This window comes from Hylobates moloch, unplaced genomic scaffold (assembly GCF_009828535.3).
Source record: "Hylobates moloch isolate HMO894 unplaced genomic scaffold, HMol_V3 SCAFFOLD_12, whole genome shotgun sequence".
Classification (NCBI taxonomy): Eukaryota; Metazoa; Chordata; class Mammalia; order Primates; family Hylobatidae; genus Hylobates; species Hylobates moloch.
In genome coordinates, this window is record NW_026652287.1 from 105,509,655 (window position 1) to 105,529,385 (window position 19,731).

The window sequence follows — 19,731 nt, forward strand, 5'->3', positions numbered from 1 at the left end:
TGGGTCCTATGGTGGAAGCCCATCTGTGTTTTATGGTGACTTCCCAGTTGCTCAATGTAAGTCACTCCCTGTTTCCTGTTTATACTACCTTGGAGGGATGGTAGGGGCCTTGCATGCATTGGGGTGGTATCATGCTCACTCATGATGGGGTTTGACATGGACATGACCCCGTTCCAAGCAAGGAGCCTGATTGGATAATTTCTTTCTCTCTCTCTCTCTTTTTTTTTTGAGACGGAGTCTTTCTCTGTCACCAGGCTGGAGTGCAGTGGTGCAATCTCAGCTCACTGCAACCTCTGCCTCCCAGGTTCAAGAGATTCCCCTGCCTCAGCCTCCGAAGTAGCTGGAATTACAGTCACATGCCACCTCACCCAGCTAATTTTTTGTATTTTAGTAGAGACGGGGTTTCACCATGTTGGCCAAGATGGTCTCGATCTCTTGACCTCGTGACCCACCCGCCACAGCCTCCCAAAGTGCTGGGATTACAGGCATGAGCCACTGCACCCAGCCTCTCTCTTTTTTCTTTTCTTTTTTTTCTTTTCTTCTTTTCTTTCTTTTCCTTTCCTTTGCTTTCCTTTCCTTTCTTTTCTCGTCCTTTCTTTTCTCTCTCTCTCTTTTTTTTGAGGCAGAGTCTCACTCTGGTGCTCAGGCTGGAGTGCAGTGGCATGATCTCAGCTCACTGCAACCTTTGCCTTCTGGTTTCAAGCAATTCTCCTGCCTCAGCCTCCCAAGTAGCTGGACTTATAGGCGTGTGCCACCATGCCTGGCTAATTTTTGTATTTTTACTAGAGACGGAGTTTCACCATATATTGGCCAGGCTGGTCTCAAACTCCTGACCTCAAGTGATCTGCCTGCCTCGGCCTCCCAAAGTGCTGGGATTACTGGCGTGAACCACCGTGCCCGGCCGACAATGCAGGAGCTTAACCAAAGGACCACGTTGGCTAGGTTCAATCAGCTGCCCCAGGTGACCACCCTTAGTGCTAATCCTGTGCAGGGTAGGGGTCTGAGCCAAAAAGAGGAGGCTCTTGTGTGTACAGAAGGCAATTTGTTGCTATTTTTATTTCATGTCCAATTCATTAAGAATGTTTCAAACAATTAGCATTTTTCTAAGTATTAAGTAATTAACATTTGCCTAGTCTAAAGAATTACATATTAGATGGATAATGTAAAAATAAAGTGTTTAAGAAGTTAAACATCTCCAAACATTAAACATTACTTGAGATTGGACATGATGGGTCATGATTGCAATCCTAGCAGTTTGGGAGGCTGAGGCAGGTGGGTTGCTTGAGTACAGGAGTTCAAGACCAGCCTGAGAAATATGGTAAAACCCCATTTCTACAAAAAAAAGTACGTAAAATTAGCCAAGTGATATGGTTTGGCTGTGTCCCCACCCAAATCTCATCTTGAATTGTAACTCCCATAATTCCCACATGTGGGAGGGACCCAGCAGGAGATAAGTGAGTCATGGGGGCGGTTTCCCCACACTGTTCTCGTGGTAGTGAATAATTCTCAAGAGAACGGATGGTTTTATAAGGGGTTTCCTCTTTTGCTTGGCTCTCATTTGCTCTTACCTGCTGCCATGTAAGACATGCCTTTCACCTTCTGCCATGATTGTGAGGCCTCCCAGCCACATGAACTGTGAGTCCATTAAACCTCTTTGTCTTCATAAATTACCCAGTCTCGAGTATGTCCTTATCAGCAATGTGAAATCAGGTGAATACAGTAAATTGGTAGAGTGGGGTACTGCTATAAAGATACCTGAAAATGTGGAGGCAACTTTGGAATTGGGTAACAGGCAGAGGTTGGAACAGTTTGGAAGCCTCAGAAGAAGACAGGAAAATGTGGGAATGTTTGGAACTTCCTAGAGACTTGTTGAATGGCTTTGACCAAAATGCTGATAATGATATGGGCAATGAACTCCAGGCTGAGGTAGTCTCAAATGGAGATGGGGAAGTTGTTGGGAACTGCAGTAAAGGTGATGCTTGCTATGTTTTAGCAAAGAGACTGGTGGCATTTTGCCCCTGCCATAGAGATTTGTGGAACTTTGGATTTGAGGGAGATGACTTAAAGTATCTGGTCCGGGTGCAGTGGCTCACGCCTGTAATCCCAGCACTTTGGGAGGCCGAGGTGGGCGGATCACGAGGTCAGGAGATCAAGACCATCCTGGCTAACATGGTGAAACCCCGTCTCTACTAAAAAAATACAAAAAAAATTAGCCAGGCATGATGGTGGGTGCCTGTAGTTCCCAGCTACTCAGGAGGCTGAGGCAGGAGACTGGCATGAACCTAGGAGGCAGAGCTTGCAGTGAGCCAAGATTGCACCACTGTACTCCAGCCTGGGCGACAGAGTGAGACTCCATCTCAAAAAAAATAAAAATAAAAATAAAGTATCTGGTGGAAGAAATTTCTAAGCAGCAAAGCATTCAAGAGGTGACTTTGATACTGTTAAAAGCATTCAGTTTTAAAAGGGAAATAGAGCATAAAAGTTCAGAAAATTTGCAGCCTGACCATGCAACAGAAAAGAAAAACACATTTTTCTGTGGAGAAATTCAAGAAATTTGCATAAGTAACCAGGAGTCAAATGTTAATCGCCCAGACAATGGGGAAAATGTCTCCAGGACATGTCACAGACCTTTGTGGCAGCCCTTCCCATCACAGGCCCAGAGTACTAGGAGAAAAAAATGGTTTCATGGGCTCCCCCTGCTGTGTGCAGCCTAGAGACTTGGTGCCCTGCATCCCAGCTGCTTGATCCATGGCTAAAAGGAGCCAAGGTACAGCTTAGGCCATGGCTTCAGAGGGTGCAAGCCTCAAGCCTTGGCAGCTCCCACGTGGTGTTGAGCCTGTGGGTGCACAGAACTCAAGAATTGAGGTTTGGGAACCTCCACCTAGATTTCAGAAGATGTATGGAAATGCCCGGATTTGGACCAGGCAAAAGTTTGCTGCAGGGGCAGTACCCTCATGGAGAACCTCTGGTAGGGCAGTGCTGAAGGGAAATGTGGGGTTGAAGACCCCACACTGAGTCCCCACTGGGGTACTGCCTAGTGGAGCTGTGAGAAGAGGGCCACCGTCCTCCAGACTCCAGAATGGTAGATACAACCAACAGCTTGGACCATGCACCTGGAAAAGCCACAGACACTCAACACCAGCCCATGAAAGCAGCTGGGAGGGAGGCTGTACCCTGCAAAGCCACAGAGCCACAGCTGCCCAAGACCATGGGAACCCACTGCTTGTATCAGCATGACCTGGATGTGAGACATGGAGTCAAAGGAGATTATTTGGGAACTTTAAGATTCGACTGTCCTGCTGGATTTCAGACTTTCATGGGGCCTTTAGCCCCTTTGTTTTGGCCAATTTCCCCATTTGGAACAGGTTTATTTATCCAATGGCTGTACCCCAATTGTATCTAGGAAGTGACTAACTTGCTTTTGATTTTACAGGCTCATAGAAAGAAGGGAATTGCCTTGTCTCAGATGAGATTCCGGACTGTGGACTTTTGAGCTAATGCTAAAATAAGTAGACTTTGGGGAACTGTTGGGAAGGCATGATTGGTTCTGAAATGTGAGCATGAGATTTGGGAGGGGCGAGGAGCGAATGATATGGTTTGGCTGTGTCCCCACGCAAATCTCATTTTGAATTGTAGCTTTCATAATTCCCACATGTTGTGGAAGGGGCCCCAGTTAGAGAAAACTGAATCATGGGGACAGTTTCCCCCACACTGTTTTTTTTTTTTTTTTTTTTGAGATGGAGTCTCGCTGTCGTCCAGACTGGAGTGCAGTGGCGCAATCTCGGCTCACTGCAGGCTCCGCCCCCCGGGGTTCACGCCATTATCCTGCCTCAGCCTCCCGAGTAGCTGGGACTATAGGCGCCCGCCACCTTGCCCTGCTAATTTTGTTTGTATTTTTAGTAGAGACGGGGTTTCACCGTGTTAGCCAGGATGGTCTCGATCTCCTGACCTTGTGATCTGCCCGCCTCGGCCTCCCAAAGTGCTGGGATTACAGGCGTGAGCCACTGTGCCCGGCCATCCCCCATACTGTTCTTGTGGTAGTGAATAAGTCTCACGAAATCTGATGGTTTCATAAGGGGTTTCCTCTTTTGCTTGACTCTCATTTGCTCTTGCTTGCTGCCATGTAAGACATGCCTTTCACCTTCTGCCATGATTGTGAGGCCTCTCCAGCCACGTGGAACTGTGAGTCCACTAAACCTCTTTTTCTTTATAAATTACCCAGTCTCAGATATGTCTTTATCAGCAACGTGAAAACAGACTAATACACCAGGCATCGTGGCTCCTGCCTGTAGTTCCAGCTACTTGGGAGGCTGAGGTTGGAGGATTGTTTGAGCATGGGAGGCAGAGGTTGCAGTGACCCGAGTATTCACCACTGCACTCCATTCTGGGTAACAGAGTGAGACCGTGTCTCAAAAAAAAAAAAAAAAAAAAAAAGTAAAAAAAAATTGCTTGAAATGTTAATAATGCCTCTAAGGATTTGATTAAATCACAATAGTACTTAACTGTTCTTAAATTCTTTCAAAGCAGGAAAAATTTAAATAAAAACATTCAAAAATTGTCGAGCTATCTTACACTACAGGGATCTACAAGTAGAATCAATTCTGTGGACACTTATAGCTGACAGTAGACAGATATTTATAGATGGAGGTGGGTATAGAGGAAGACAAGATGAATTAACGTACTTGACATCTGAGAACTGTCTAAGGGTCCTAAAAACAAGACTCTCACAGGGAAGCAACAAAGAGAGAATCATTTATTCTCTGCCAACAACATGGTCAGTCTACATTGAGACTGCCCTGCCTTTTGTTGTTATGTGTCAGACACTTAGATTAGTCCAGAGAAAAAAGGAACAAAGCATCAATGTTGTGATGTGTGGGGCAAAGCAAGAACTAGATGGTCTAAGGACAAGCAAGGCTGGGGAATTACCTTCTGCTCGTCCAAGTTGCAAGGAAAACAAGTTTTGGGCGAGTGTCCAAGAACAATCAGACTCAAGACAAATGACAAGCGGGTAGCGTCATTACAGGCTGAGAATTCTTGGTGTAGAGGTTGAAAAACGGACCTTAAACCTTTACGGGACACTGACACACAGAGAGGTCAAACCCTCGCCCAGGATGCACAGTCAGTGAGAGGCTGAGCTGGGAAGGGAACCCGGAGCTCCAGGCATCGGCTCCTCCACCTACACCTGCCCTACCCGGTGCGTTTTCTCCTCCGTGCTCCCTGCTGGTGTTGCCTTCTGGAACCTCCGCAGTTTCTGCTTTCACATCTGCAGGGTTTAGTCTCCAGGGCTGCTTAGGTGGGCGCCAGGAACTGGGAATACCCAACGCGGGACAACCTGCCGGCGACTCAACCAGTGCCACGGAGCCGTTGGAAACCCGCAGCAGCTGCGCTACTCCATTTCCCGGCGCCTAGCGCGGCGGCGCTTAGCCGTTGCCAAGGAGACTGGTAATGGCCCCGCCTCCACGCCGAAAAACAGGCAGGAACCACATAACCCAGAAGGCTGTGCGCAAGCGTCTGCGCACGTATTGGGCCAATGTGAGCTATGGGGGCTGGACTTCCGGCGCTGGGACTGTCACTTGGCTGCTCGCGTCAGGCCACACAGGTGGTCTGGGCTGTGGCGCGCGGGTCGTGGCCCGAGGCGGGCGGCGAGGAAGGTACGGACCGCGAGCAGCCGGCCGCGCCCCCAAGCCTCGGTATCTTCGAGTATGACGTGGGCGGCCCGGGGGCGGTCGGGCCCCGGCGGGAACCACGCGTTCTCCTGCCCCGCGGAAGCCCAGGAGGCAGCGCACTGGGCATTCTGCGCCCATGACGGCCGGGGAGGCTGAGGCGCGGGCAGCCGCGGGACGCTGCGGGTGGGGATGGCGGTGCCGGGTGGTCCACGCCTTTCTTCCCTCCCTGTTGCGGGTTCCGCTGGCGGCGGTGGCGCTGACAAGCCCGCGCCGGGGAGGCGGGGGAGTCCCTGCTCACACAGACCGCGCCCCCACGGAGGGAGGCCGCTTCCTAGACCTCGCCTAGTCGTCCTTCCTCTGCCTGCCCTGGGGGGTTGCAGGGGTCAGTACAAACTCCTGTGTCCAGGGCACTGGTGAGCTCCCGACTTCCGGCAGCCAGGGGGCTGAGGTCCTGAAGGAAGCTCCGAGGGGAGAGTCCTGCGTGTGCAAAACCGGGGAGGGGAGCCGAAGCCCAGGTGCTTCTGGGACTGAGCGCTCTCGATGTGGAGCTGGAGGAGAGGGGACGTGTGTGGCTGCAGTAGCAGGCGAGGGGGTGGGCTTTATCTCGAGGGCGTCGGGAGACATAGAAATTTTTGAACAGAATCAGGACATTCTCTGAGTTGGGACTTTAAAACGGTTCCACAGTTCGTTGCGTGGAGAACAGACATGCAGGGGTGTCTGCATGAAGGGAAGAACCGACTGCCCCAGTCTGGGCAGCAGTGGAGGTGGGCGACCAGGTGAATTCTGGTGGATCTGCGGATGCATCAGGTGTGGGCTGTTTGAAGAACTAAGTACCCCATGTTGTTCGGCCTGAGCGCCTGGAAGAAGGGAGCTGCTGTAGACAGAAAGGAGAATTGAAAGGAAAGCAGGTTTCCTTCAGGGGAAAGATCAGGAGTCTGGGATGTCCCAGGTTGGTCATGTCATTGAACCTGACGTTGTTGGTGTCCTGGGCAGAGGACAGGGCCTATAAACTGGGCTGAGGAAGGCGATGAGCAGTCAGGCGTGCGGAGTTACAGCTTGAGGGTAAAGAAAACCGGCTGGGGTGCCTGAGGCTATCAGGGGAGGAGTTCGGCAGGTGGCTGAGTAGGAGAGGGTGGCAGCAATGTGGGAAAGAAATTGAGGGAGCGCCGAGATCGAGACCATCCTGGCTCACACGGTGAAACCCGGTCTCCACTAAAAATAAAAAAAAAATTAGGCTTGGTGGCGGGAGCCTGTAGTCCCAGCTACTCGGAGAGGCTGAGCCAGGAGAATGGCGTGAACCCGGGAGGCGGAGCTTGCAGTGAGCCGAGATTGCGCCACTGCACTCCAGCCTGGGTGACAGAGCGAGACTCCCTCTCCAAAAAAAAAGAAAAGAAAGAAATTGAGGGGGCGCCATGTGGAGGGAGGAAGGGATTGAGTTCCTCTGTGTTCACAGGTTCTTGGGGCTGCTCCCCTATGATGACTGGTGGAGATCATCCAGTCCCTCCGGCTGGATGAGCAGCCTGGAAGTGTCAGGCAAGCGCAGCAGGGGAAGGTCTCAGTGATGGACATGCCGGAGGGGCGGGGGGGTGGGGGGTGTCCGCAGCTGGGACTTACGCCATTGCTTATTACAAAAGCAAGAAGGGCACATCTGGGGAGGGTCATGAATGGTCATGCTGAGTCACGAGTGGATACTTGGGGCTGCCCTTGGTGTGGCATCTAAGGGCCCAGCCAGGGCTTGCTCTAGCCTGCTTATGTAGGGGTGGCCAGTGGGGAAGTCAAGAAGCCATCTGGGGACTGGACCAGGAGGGCAGAGGGGAGGGGTCCCAGACAGGTGAGGGAAGTGCCACCTGAAGATAATCCTGGAGTGGAACCCAGGGAAGGAGGGACACCAGGGGAGGTGACTGTTGGGATGGGGAGCTTGGTCCTGGCTCACAGCCATACCTTAGACCATGCCTACCTCCACCTCCCTGCTATTGTAGGACCTGATGACCTTCGAGGATGTGGCTGTGTACTTCTCCCAGGAGGAGTGGGGGCTCCTGGACACGGCGCAGAGGGCCCTGTACCGCCACGTGATGCTGGAAAACTTCACACTTGTGACCTCACTTGGTAAGGCCCTGGGTGCTCCATGAAAAGTGCACTTGGACTGCCTCTTCACTTCCCTCCTGGTTGATGAGCAGGATCAAATCTGGCTGGGGCCATGTGGAACAGGGGTCTGGTCCTGTAGACATGCAGTTTGGTTGGGTCAACCACTCCCTGCCGCCCTGTCCAGCTGTGGCCTCTCCCAGGCCTGGGCTCAGTCCCGTCCCTTTGGTGCTCTGGGCACAGTTGCCGCTCTGGGGACGCATGAGCTATTCCTGTGAGCCCCTTGCCCTGTGCTATCTTTAGATTCTCCCAGTTGCACAGATAACTCTATTTCCATGAAGCCCTGACTCCTGCTGTCTGTTGGGAGGTGGGTTGTCTTGACCTGGGGCTGGGCTCTCACCTGCTCCTCCTCACAGGACTCTCCACCTCCCGACCTCGTGTGGTCATTCAACTTGAGCGTGGCGAGGAGCCCTGGGTTCCCAGTGGAAAGGACATGACCCTGGCCAGGAACACCTACGGGAGGCTCAACTCTGGTGAGTGGGAGCTCAGGTGGGGTGAACTCAGGACCAACCTGTGGCCAAGCCCATGTCCCTGCTTTTCTGACTCTGGAAACACATCCTCCTCTCCTGCCTCCCACCTGACTCCCTTCTCTTCCATCATCAGCCTCTCCTGGAGGCTGCTGCCTTAGTAGGTGCCCTTGAAGGGAGAGCTCCAAGGGCACAGGAGCTGGGTTCACACAGAAGGGCCTACCTTCAGCTGGGCTGTGTGGCTTTGAATCCTCCACAACTAGCAGCCATTATTGATAGGTATTTATTTCTCCCATCATTTATCTTTGTATTCATCAAATGTTTCTTTTTTTTTTTTTTTTTTTGAGACGGAGTCTTGCTCTGTTGCCCAGGCTGGAGTGCAGTGGCGCAGTCTCGGCTCACTGCAAGCTCTGCCTCCCGGGTTCACGCCATTCTCCTGCCTCAGCCTCTCCGAGTAGCTGTGACTACAGGCGCCTGCCACCACGCCCGGCTTATTTATTTTTTTTTTTTGTATTTTTAGTAGAGACAGGGTTTCACCGTGGTCTCGATCTCCTGACCTCATGATCCGCCCGCCTCGGCCTCCCAAAGTGCTGGGATTACAAGCGTGAGCCACCGCGCCCGGCCCATCAAATGTTTCTTGAGGGCTTGCGGGCATTGTAGACACAGCCTTGACCAGGACACTCATGGTCCTGCCTTTGTGGGGCTGATGGTGCTAGGGGAGACGCAGTGAGTAAGTAGGATTCAGGAGTGCAGTCTTGAGCATTGGATGGAGGTCATTGCAAGAGCAGGTTTGGGAGTGGGTGCCCGAGATGGGGCACCAGGGGAGAAGGAAGTGAGCTATGGAAAGGGAGGGGGTGGAACAGCCAGTGTGGAGACCTGGGTGGCACGCAGCAGCTGCTCAGTTTTTCTCAGCTTCACATCCTGGGTGTCTGGGGGCTGCCACCTTGATCATCCGAGTCCCCACTGCAGTCAGTGCCACACCTGTCAGGGCAGATGCTTCCTCCAAACCCCAGCCCCTCCTGCAGGGCCAGCCTCACCTCTACTTTTCCCCTCAGCTTTTGTGCCAGCTCCCGGGTTCCTTCTTGCCTGTCCACTCAGCATGCCCTGGTCCTCTCCTAACCAGGATGCCCCCAGCAACCACCGTTTCTCTGCCTTTAGGTTCCTGGAGTTTGACAGAGGATGAAGATGTTTCTGGAGAATGGCCACGAGCTTTCCCAGATACCCCACCTGGGATGACTACTAGCGTCTTCCCCGTTGCCGGTGCCTGCCACAGTGTAAAAAACCTTCAAAGACAGCGGGGTGCCTCCCCATCTCGGGAGCGAAAACCCACAGGGGTGTCGGTGATCTACTGGGAGAGGCTCCTGCTAGGCTCAGGCAGTGACCAGGCCAGCGTCAGCCTGCGACTGACCTCCCCACTCAGGCCCCCCAAGAGCAACCGGCCCAGAGAAAAGACCTTCGCAGAGTACCGGGTGCCTGGGAGGCAGCCCAGGACGCCTGAGCGGCAGAAGCCATGTGCACAGGAGGTCCCTGGGAGAGCCTTCGGGAATGCCCGGGAGCTGAAGGCCGCCAGTGGTGGCAGGGATCGCAGAATGGGTGCAGCTTGGCAGGAGCCTCATAGACTCCTCGGTGGCCAGGAGCCCTCGACCTGGGACGAGCTGGGCGAGGCTCTTCACGCTGGGGAGAAGTCCTTCGAATGCAGGGCATGCAGCAAAGTGTTCGTGAAGAGCTCCGACCTCCTCAAGCACCTACGCACCCACACCGGGGAGCGGCCCTACGAGTGCGCCCAGTGCGGCAAGGCCTTCAGCCAGACGTCGCACTTGACGCAGCACCAGCGCATCCACAGCGGCGAGACGCCCTACGCGTGCCCCGTGTGCGGCAAGGCCTTCCGGCATAGCTCCTCACTGGTGCGGCACCAGCGCATCCACACGGCCGAGAAGTCCTTCCGCTGCTCCGAGTGCGGCAAGGCCTTCAGCCACGGCTCCAACCTCAGCCAGCACCGCAAGATCCACGCGGGCGGGCGTCCTTATGCCTGCGCACAGTGTGGCCGCCGCTTCTGCCGCAACTCGCACCTGATCCAGCATGAGCGTACGCACACGGGCGAGAAGCCCTTTGTGTGCGCGCTCTGCGGTGCCGCCTTCAGCCAGGGCTCCTCGCTCTTTTTGCACCAGCGCGTGCACACAGGCGAGAAGCCCTTCGCCTGCGCCCAGTGCGGCCGCTCCTTTAGCCGCAGCTCCAACCTCACCCAGCACCAGCTCCTGCACACGGGCGAGCGGCCTTTCCGCTGTGGGGACTGTGGCAAGGGTTTCGCCAAGGGCGCTGTGCTGCTCAGCCACCGGCGCATTCACACAGGCGAGAAGCCCTTCGTGTGCACGCAGTGTGGTCGCGCCTTCCGTGAGCGCCCGGCCCTCTTGCACCACCAGAGGATGCACACCACAGAGAAGACCAATGCTGCAGCACCAGACTGCACCCCGGGGCCAGGTTTCCTTCAGGGACATCATCGGAAGGTGCGCCGGGGAGGGAAGCCAAGCCCAGTCCTGAAGCCAGCGAAGGTCTGAGGTCACAGGTCGCAGCCCCACCCTTTCTTGGCCTTCTGTGAATCCCTTCCACAGCTAAAGGGTCCGAGTGCTCTTCAGATCCACGATGGGGAAAAGCTCTGTGCCTGAGAGTCAGGGACGAGGGAGACCCTTTGGCTGTGGTTCCATTTGCAGGTGGGGACAGGATTTGCCAGTTTAGCCATAGCTCACACCTCCATCCTCAAAGAAGTAACACTGCAGAACCATGAGAGGGTGGACATGTCGGCTGGAACTCTGGTGGGGCTGAGGCTGTAGCTGGGGCCATAGGAGGCCGACAAAGGCAGCACTGCATGGTGGTGCTACTTCATGTGTTATGAGAGTGGATGCTGAGGTGAGGGGATGAGGACATGGGGTAGGGGTGGCCTAGGGAAACTTATGACGTGCATACAAACTGGCCGCTAGATGGACGCTGAGGACATTTTCCCCCTGAGGCCTCTATTCAAGGCTTCCTGGGGGCCGTCTCAGCAGACAGGAGACTACAGGGGACTGGGGATCAGGGTGTGGCCTGTGAGTGTCAGCCTCCTCCTCTGGGAAAAAGAAAAGCTTTGGGTCAACTCAGCATCATGTTTGCAGATGCTGACAGACGGGACCCTAATGAGAGTCCATGTGTGCTCACTGCCGGCTCCTGGGCTGCGCTCTGGTCAGCCAGGTGTGAGGGCCTGGCCTGGGGTCACACAGCCCACTCAGGAGAGGGATGCCCGTGGTTCTCAGCATTGGAAGGACAAATCTAGGATGATGGCTTTCCAGTGGCACTCGTTCAGGTTTTCGTCCACGTCTCAGCTTGGCCAAGGCCTGTCACTGACTCGTTTACCAAAGTCGATGTGAGGAGTCGTCTTTACACCTGTGGGTACAGTGATAGCTTCAGAGCAGATAAGGTGGAGCTGCTCATTTCTGCTGGATTTGGTGTCCACTCCCCGCCCCCACCCCCACCCCAACCCCCTGCGTCTCACCTTTCCCTTGTTATGCCTCCTCAATTGGAGGCTGGACAGAGAGCTGAATAGGAAGGACTTGCCGTTACCTAAGGCCGTGTGTGACACCCTCCTGAGGACCTCCTGACCCCAGTGTGATGGGCCTGCAGGGCAGAGACAAAAGGGTAGACTGGGGGTCATTTGCTTCCTGTGGCCTTAAGCTTACTAGGCCCCATCCCTACCTGAGACCTCACCTCCAAGGAAATGAATGGTCTTTTCAATGGGGCAAAAAAAAAAAAAAAGACTAGCATTTGCAACTTAAAATAGATGTAGTTTCCTTTATAGCCATGTGGACCTCCACAGCACAGCCTCCTATCTCTATTCCAGGGTAAGGTTCAGTTGTTTGTTTGTTTTTGAGACGGAGTCTCAAGGCAATTCTTGCCCAGGCTTGAGTGCGATGGTGTGATCTCGGCTCACCGCAACCTCCGTCTCCCAGGTTCAAGCGATTCTCTTGCCTCAGCCTCCTGAGTAGCTGGAATTACAGGCGCCCACCACCATGCCAGGCTAATTTTGTATTTTTAGTGGAGACAGGGTTTCTCCATGTTGGTCAGGCTGGTCTCGAACTCCCGACCTCAGGTGATCCTCCCACCTTGGCCTCCCAAAGTGCTGGGATTACAGGCGTGAGCCACCGTGTTTGTTTTTTGATGAAGCATCTCAGTCTGTCACCCAGGCTGGAGTGCGGTGGAGCGACCTCGGCTCTGCCTCTTGGGTTCAAGCCATTCTTCTTCCTCAGCCCCTCCAGTAGCTGGGATTACAGGCTTGCGCCACCACACCTGGCTTATTTTTGTATTTTTAGTAGAGACGGGGTTTCACCATGTTGGCCGGGCTGGTCTCAAACTCCTGACCTCAAGTGATGGGCGCATCTTGGCCTCCCAAAGTGCTGGGATTACAGGCGTGAGCCACTGCCCTGCCTACATACCGTGATTGTAAAGTTGCAGCTGTTTCCTATTGCTTGTAACTCAGTCTTGTCTTCTCAATGGTAACCAATTTCTGTTTCAAACTGAAAGGTGCATGAGGGTGAGTTCTTGCATTAGTCTGTTTTGTGTCACTATAAAGGAACACCTAAGGCTGGGTAATTTATAAAGAAAAGAGGATTAATTGGCTCATGGTTCTGCAAGATGTACAGCCATGGCACCAGCATCTGCATGGCTTCTGGTGGGACCTCAGGAAGCTTGCAATCATGATGGAACATGAAGGAAGAGCTGGCATATCACATGGCAAGACAGGAAGCAAGAGAGAGGGGGGGAAGTGTCACACACTTTTTTTTTTTTTTGAGAAGGAGTCTAACCATCGTCCAGGCTGGAGTGCAGTGGCACGATCTCGGCTCATTGCAACCTCCGCCTCCCAGGTTCACGCCATTCTCCTGCCTCAGCCTCCCGAGTAGCTGGGACTACAAGCGCCCGCCACCACGCCCAGCTAATTTTTAATATTTTTAGTCAAGACGGGGTTTCACCGTGTTAGCCAGGATGGTCTCGATCTCCTGACCTTGTGATCCGCCCGCCTCGGCCTCCCAGCAGAGTGCTGGGATTACAGGCATGAGCCACCGTGCCTTGCCCACTTTTTTTTTTTTCTGAAATGGAGTTTCACTCTTGTTGCCCAGGCTGGGGTGCAATGGCACCATCTCAGCTCACTGCAACCTCTGCCTCCTGGGTTCAAGTGATTCTCCTGCCTCAGCCTCCTGAGTAGCTGGGATTACAGGTGTGCACCACCACGTCAGCTAATTTTTGTATAATATTTTTAGTAGAGATAGGGTTTTGCCATGTTGGCCAGGCTAGTCTCAAATTCCTGGCCTCAAGTGATCCACCCGCCTCAGCTTCCCAAAGTGTTGGGATTACAGGCGTCAGCCACTGCAGCCAGCCATCACACACTTTTAAACAACCAAATCTTTCATGAACTCAGAGCAAGAGCTCACTTCTCACCAAGGGGGATGGTGGCAAGCTATTCATGAGGGATCTGCCCCGATCCTATAGTTTGGATATTTGTCCCCTCCAAATCTCATGTTGAAATGTAATCCCCAGTGTTGGAGATGGGGCTGGTAAGAGGTGTTTTGGTCATGGGGGTGAATCGCTCATGAATCTCTTGGTGCTGTCCTAAGATAGTGAATTCTCACAAGATTTGGTTATTTAAAAGTCTGTGGCACCTCCTTCCTTTCTCTCTCACTCCTGCTCTCACCAGGTGAGAGGCCTCCTCCCCTTTACCTTCTGCCATGATTGTAAGCTTCTTGAGAACCTAGCAAGAAGCAGATTCTGAAGCCATGCTTGTACAGCCCTCAGAACAGTGATCCAATTAAACCTCTTTTCTTTATAAATTACACAGCCTCAGGTATTTCTTTATAGTAATGCAGGAATGGCCTAATATACCTCATGATCCAACACCTCCCACTAAGCCCCATGTCCAACATTGGAGATCACATTTCAACATGAGATTTGAAGGAGACACACATCCAAACCATATTTGAAGGGGTGGGTTGCCCCTCCACACCTGTGGGTGTTTCTCGTTAGGTGGAACGAGAGACTTGGAAAAGAAAAAGACACAAAGTATAGAGAAAGAAATAAGGGGGCCCAGGGGACCAGCGTTCAGCATACAGAGGATCCCGCTGGCCTCTGAGGTCCCTTGGTATTTATTGATCATTCTTGGGTGTTTCTCGGAGAGGGGGATGTGTCAGGGTCACAGGATAATAGTGGAGAGGTCAGCAGATAAACACGTGAACAAAGGCCTCTGCATCACAGACAAGGTAAAGAATCAAGTGCTGTGCTTTAGATATGCATACACATAAACATTTCCATGCCTTACAGAGCAGTATTGCTGCCTGCCTGTCCCACCTCCATCCCTAAGGCGGTTTTCCCCATCTCAGTAGATGGAACATACAATCGGGTTTTATACCGAGACATTCCATTGCCCAGGGACGGGCAGGAGACAGATGCCTTCCTCTTGTCTCAACTGCAAAGAGGCCTTCCTTCCTGTTTTACTAATCCTCCTCAGCACAGACCCTTTACGGGTGTCGGGCTGGGGGACGGTCAGGTCTTTCCCTTCCCACGAGGCCATATTTCAGACTGTCACATGGGGAGAAACCTTGGACAATACCTGGCCTTCCTAGGCAGAGGTCCCTGCGGCCTTCCACAGTTTTTGTGTCCCTGGGTACTTGAGATTAGGGAGTGGTGATGACTCTTAACGAGCATGCTGCCTTCAAGCATCTGTTTAACAAAGCACATCTTGGGCCGGGCGCAGTGGCTCACGCTTGTAATCCCAGCACTTTGGGAGGCCAAGGCGGGCGGATCACGAGATCAGGAGATCGAGACCATGGTGAAACCCCGTCTCTACTAAAAATACAAAAAAAATTAGCCGAGCGTGGTGCAGGCGCCTGTAGTCCCAGCTACTTGGAGAGGCTGAGCCAGGAGAATGGCGTGAACCCGGGAGGCGGAGCTTGCAGTGAGCCTGAGCCGAGATTGCACCACTGCACTCCAGCCTGGGTGATACAGCGAGACTCCATCTCAAAAAAACAACAAAAAAACAACAACAAAAAAGCACATCTTGCACAGCCCTTAATCCATTTAACTCTGAATTTGACGCAGCACATGTTTCAGAGAGCACGGGATTGGGGGTAAGGTTACAGGTTAACAGCATCTCAAGGCAGAATAATTTTTCTTAGTACAGAACAAAATGGAGTCTCCTATGTCTACTTCTTTCTACACAGACACAGTAACAATCTGATCTCTCTTTCTTTTCCCTACACATATCAGTTCTCTTGTCCCTAAGTGAAGAGGCACTCGCTCCCTCTAAACCCAATTCTAGGTGACTAGAGATTTATGAAGGTGTCGGGATGTTTGTTCATGATGCGTGGTGGCCTCATAGGGCCTCCCTACTTCTTCTGCAAGAACACCTTCAGGGGCTTTCAGCTCAGCCAGAAGATTCACATAAAGGTTGGTCATCTGGTACCTGGAGCACTCTGCTAACACAGGTGATCATAGATTCTAAGGCACATAAAAGAGTGAATTACGACTCACTGGTGACTCATTGAGGAGTGATGCTCACAAAGCAACACACTTCATCTAAATACACTGTACCAACCTTGGTCGCTTTTGAAAAGGTATTTCTCCAATTATGGGAAACTGCTCATCAAAACTGAGCTTTCCCTTAAGGAGCAAACCCCCCCCACCCTTCAAAATCTATGGAGATCCTATTTCCAAAAACTTAGGTAAATGGACCCAGGTCACTCGAGACGACCCCAAAATGCAATGGCCAAAACGGAGATCTTTTGAAATTCCTAAATTAATATATTTGTGTGCACAATAGGAAACTTAATATGTTTGTTCTAAAACCAGACAAATTGGATGGGAGGCCTACTTTCTGTTTGTGCAGGCTATACTCTGATAAGATATTTGAAAGGTTTTTTAAAAAGAGCTCTATAGGCGAAGCACAGTGGCTCATGCCTGTAATCCCAGCATTTTGGGAGGCCAAGGTGGGCGGATCACCTGAGGTTGGGAGTTCGAGACCAGCCTGACCAACATGGCGAAACCCCATCTCTACTGAAAATACAAAAATTAGCCAGGCATGGTGGTGCGTGCCTGTAGTCCCAGCTACTTGGGAGGCTGAGGCAGGAGAATCACTTGAACCTGGGAGGCGGAGGTTGCAGTGAGCTATCAAACCACAGCAAACTCCAGCCTGGGCGACAGAGTGAGACTCCGTCACAAAAGTAAGTAAATAAAATAAAATGAACTCTATGGTCAGATGTCAGCTTAATTAAAAGCTGATATTCATTTGCTTTTTTTTTTAAGAAAAAATACCTTTCTGCATTTTCTCATTTGGATCCTGTTTCTGGGAATTTTTTTTTTCTGTTGACTGAAACTCCCTTTTACATATGTTTAGTCCCTTTGTTTGCTTCTTGTTAGTATGATGTAAAGTTTATTGGCCTTCTGAAAAACTTAAAATCTCTCCAAATTGGCTTAGAGTTGTTCTCCCATTTTCTTCTACTTTTTCTTCCTTTACCTATCTTTGATACCACATAAAGATATCTAGAGGAGTCTTCTAATGTCTCTGAGACCCTTTGAGGAACACAGTAAAGTGTCACATATACCTTTTATGGAGTCTTCTGTCTTCCTCATGGAGTCCTAAGAGTAGCAGGCAGTTTATCTGAGGTCTAAAGCTCTGATCTCTTTCACACTGAGTTCTCTGACCTTTTGGCTTGGGGGTTACGAAGGGTGACTTTGTTCTATGAAAGAACATGATCTTTGGGTGTGCAGTGGCTGGCAAGTTACTGGCAAGGGCGCAGTTTTGGTCGTGGCTGATAGCAGTTGTTTTCAGTGACTGGTTATTACTGCAGGGTGTACTAATTCCTTTGCGTGTTTAAATAAGAAAAGCATGGTTTGAACACTTGGAGACTTATAGAAACACTCATCACCAAAGGGTAAGAATCCTGTGGGAGATGGGCCGATCACAGATCACAGAGTGGGCTAATTGGTGCTGGGTCTCCCACCAGCCTCAGGGAATGTCCATGCAGTGAGGTGCACTGTGGAAACACAGCCCTGTCCTGTGGTATTTCCATCTTGTGGGGGCCTCAAGATTCCATTTTAAAGTGGAATCCTTGATGTTATTTATTTATTTTTTGAGACGGAGTCTCGCTGTTGCCCAGGCTGGAGTGCAGTGGTGCGATCTCAGCTCACTGCAAGCTCCACCTCCCGGGTTCATGCCATTCTCCTGCCTCAGCCTCCCGCGTAGCTGGGACTACAGGCGCCCGTCACCACCCCTGGCTAATTTTTTTGTATTTTTAGTAGAGACGGGGTTTCACCATGTTAGCCAGGATGGTCTCGATCTCCTGACCTCGTGATCCGCCCGCCTCAGCCTCCCAAAGTGCTGGGATTACAGGCGTGAGCCACAGCGCCCAGCCTGGAATTCTTGATTTTTAAAGCTCTAGATGTTCTGCCTTTCAACTGTGCCAGTTTTTTACGTAGATGGGGTTTCTCTATGTTGGTCAGGCTGGTCTCAAACTCCTGACCTTGTGATCTGCCTGCCTAGGTCTCCCAAAGTGCTGGGATTACAGGTGTGAGCCACCGCACCTGGCCTATGTTGAGTTTTAGGCTACAAAATATTGACCAAAAATTTTTTGACAATTGCATCTTTAACCACGGACATTTTAAGTTTTGTCCTCAGTTGGGCGCTGTGGCTCATGCCTGTAATCTCAGCACTTTGAGAGGCTGAGGCAGGCAGATCATTTGAGGTCAGGAGTCTGAGACCAGCCTGACCAACATGGAGAAACCCCGTCTCTACTAAAATACAAAATTAGCCGGGTGTGGTGGCCCATGCCGTAATCTCAGCTACTCGGGAGGCTGAGGCAGAAGAATCGCTTGAACCCAGGAGGCAGAGGTTGCAGTGAGCCGAGATCGAGCCATTGCACTCCAGCCTGAGCAATAAGAGCAAAACTCCATCTCAAAAAAAAAAAAAAAGTTTTGTCCTCTTCCTTCTTGGGGAGTTCCTTTGAAGCTTCACAGCAACCAAGGAATCTACTTCACTGATGAAACAATTCAATCTACTTTAACATATGGCTGGTTATTTAGAATTTCCCTTTTGCATACTACTCTCAGTCTTCCAGACTGCTGGAATGTACAAATAAGGTAATAAAAAATCAATTTACAAAGCTTACAGAAACTTTTAACCTTCCGTGGCCTAAGGCTTTTCCAATGGTCCTGAATGGAGGAAGCTACAAACCAGCTCTCCTTAATGTGAGCTCCTGGGAGACAAAAATATCAAACATCAAGGGCTCCAACCTGGAGATTTTGTTTATGAGAAATGCCATCTAATAAAGGACTCCCTACAACCATGTTGAAGAGAACTCCAGCCTGGGCAACATGATGAAACCCCATCTCAACAACAAGAACAAAAAAAGCAAAAATTAGCTGGCATGCACCTGTAGTCCCAGCTACTTGGGAGGCTGAGGTGGGAGGATGGCTTGGGCCCAGGAGGCAGAGGTTGCAGTGAGGTGGGTTGTGCCACTGTACTCCAGCCTGGGCAAGAGCCAGACCCTGTCTCAAAATAAAAAAAGAAGTTGAGGGAGGCACATCAGATATTCTTAACTAATCCTTGTGCAAGCTAAATTCAAAGGCATTGACTAGCAGATTCACATTTTTCATTTTTAAAAAATGCAGCCCATGGCTGGGCGCAGTGGCTCGTGCCTGTAATCCCAGCACTTTGGGAGGCCGAGGCGGGTGGATCACAAGGTCAGGAGATCGAGACCATCCTAACACAGTGAAACCCTGTCTCTACTAAAAATACAAAAAATTAGCCGGGCATCGTGGCGGGAGCCTGTAGTCCCAGCTACTCGGAGAGGCTGAGACAGGAGAATGGCTTGAACCCGGGAGGCGGAGCTTGCAGTGAGCCGAGATCGTGCCACTGCACTCCAGCCTGGGCAACAGAGCGAGACTCTATCTCAAAAAAAAAAAAAAAAAAAATGCAATCCTGCTTGAGTAGACATCTTTGATCATTCCAGATCTCCAACTGAGGCAGTCCCATTCCCCAAGAAGGAAGAGGACAAAACTTAAAATGGCATGGTTAAAGATGTGATCGTCAAAAAAAAAAAAATTGGTCATTTTATTTTTTGTGGCCAAAAACTCAATAATCATAATTATGACTGATAGCATACTATATACCAGTCATCTTACAGCTCACACCAGGATGAGAAGTAGAAAGTTTGTTAGAAAATATCACTCAGGCGGTCGGGCGCGGTGGCTCATGCCTGTAATCCCAGCACTTTGGGAGGCCGAGGCGGGTGGATCACCTAAGGTCAGGAGTTCAAGACCAGGCTAGTCAACATGGTTAAACCCCGTCTCTAGTAAAAATACAAAAATTAGTCGGGCGTGGTTGCAGGCACCTGTAATCCCAGCTACTCAGGAGGCTGAGGCAGGAGAATCACTTGAACCTGGGA

The 19,731-nt window shown here is 51.3% G+C and overlaps 1 protein-coding gene across 2 annotated transcripts in view; it reads left to right on the forward strand.

The window, feature by feature from the left end:
* ZNF324B (zinc finger protein 324B) overlaps nt 1-13,380 on the forward strand; it is a 40,469-nt gene extending 27,089 nt beyond the window's left edge. The window contains exons 1-4 of one of the 2 annotated variants that reach the window (XM_032171383.2): nt 5,528-5,651; nt 7,646-7,772; nt 8,165-8,281; nt 9,434-13,380. In XM_032171383.2, coding sequence (XP_032027274.1) covers nt 7,652-7,772; nt 8,165-8,281; nt 9,434-10,830 — 1,635 coding nt within the window. In that variant the 5' untranslated portion in view covers nt 5,528-5,651; nt 7,646-7,651 and the 3' untranslated portion in view covers nt 10,831-13,380. Of the gene's footprint in view, nt 1-5,527; nt 5,652-7,645; nt 7,773-8,164; nt 8,282-9,433 lie in introns of those variants that run through there. The other variant, XM_032171382.2, reaches the window with a different exon arrangement.
* Nucleotides 13,381-19,731: the final 6,351 nt, after the last annotated feature.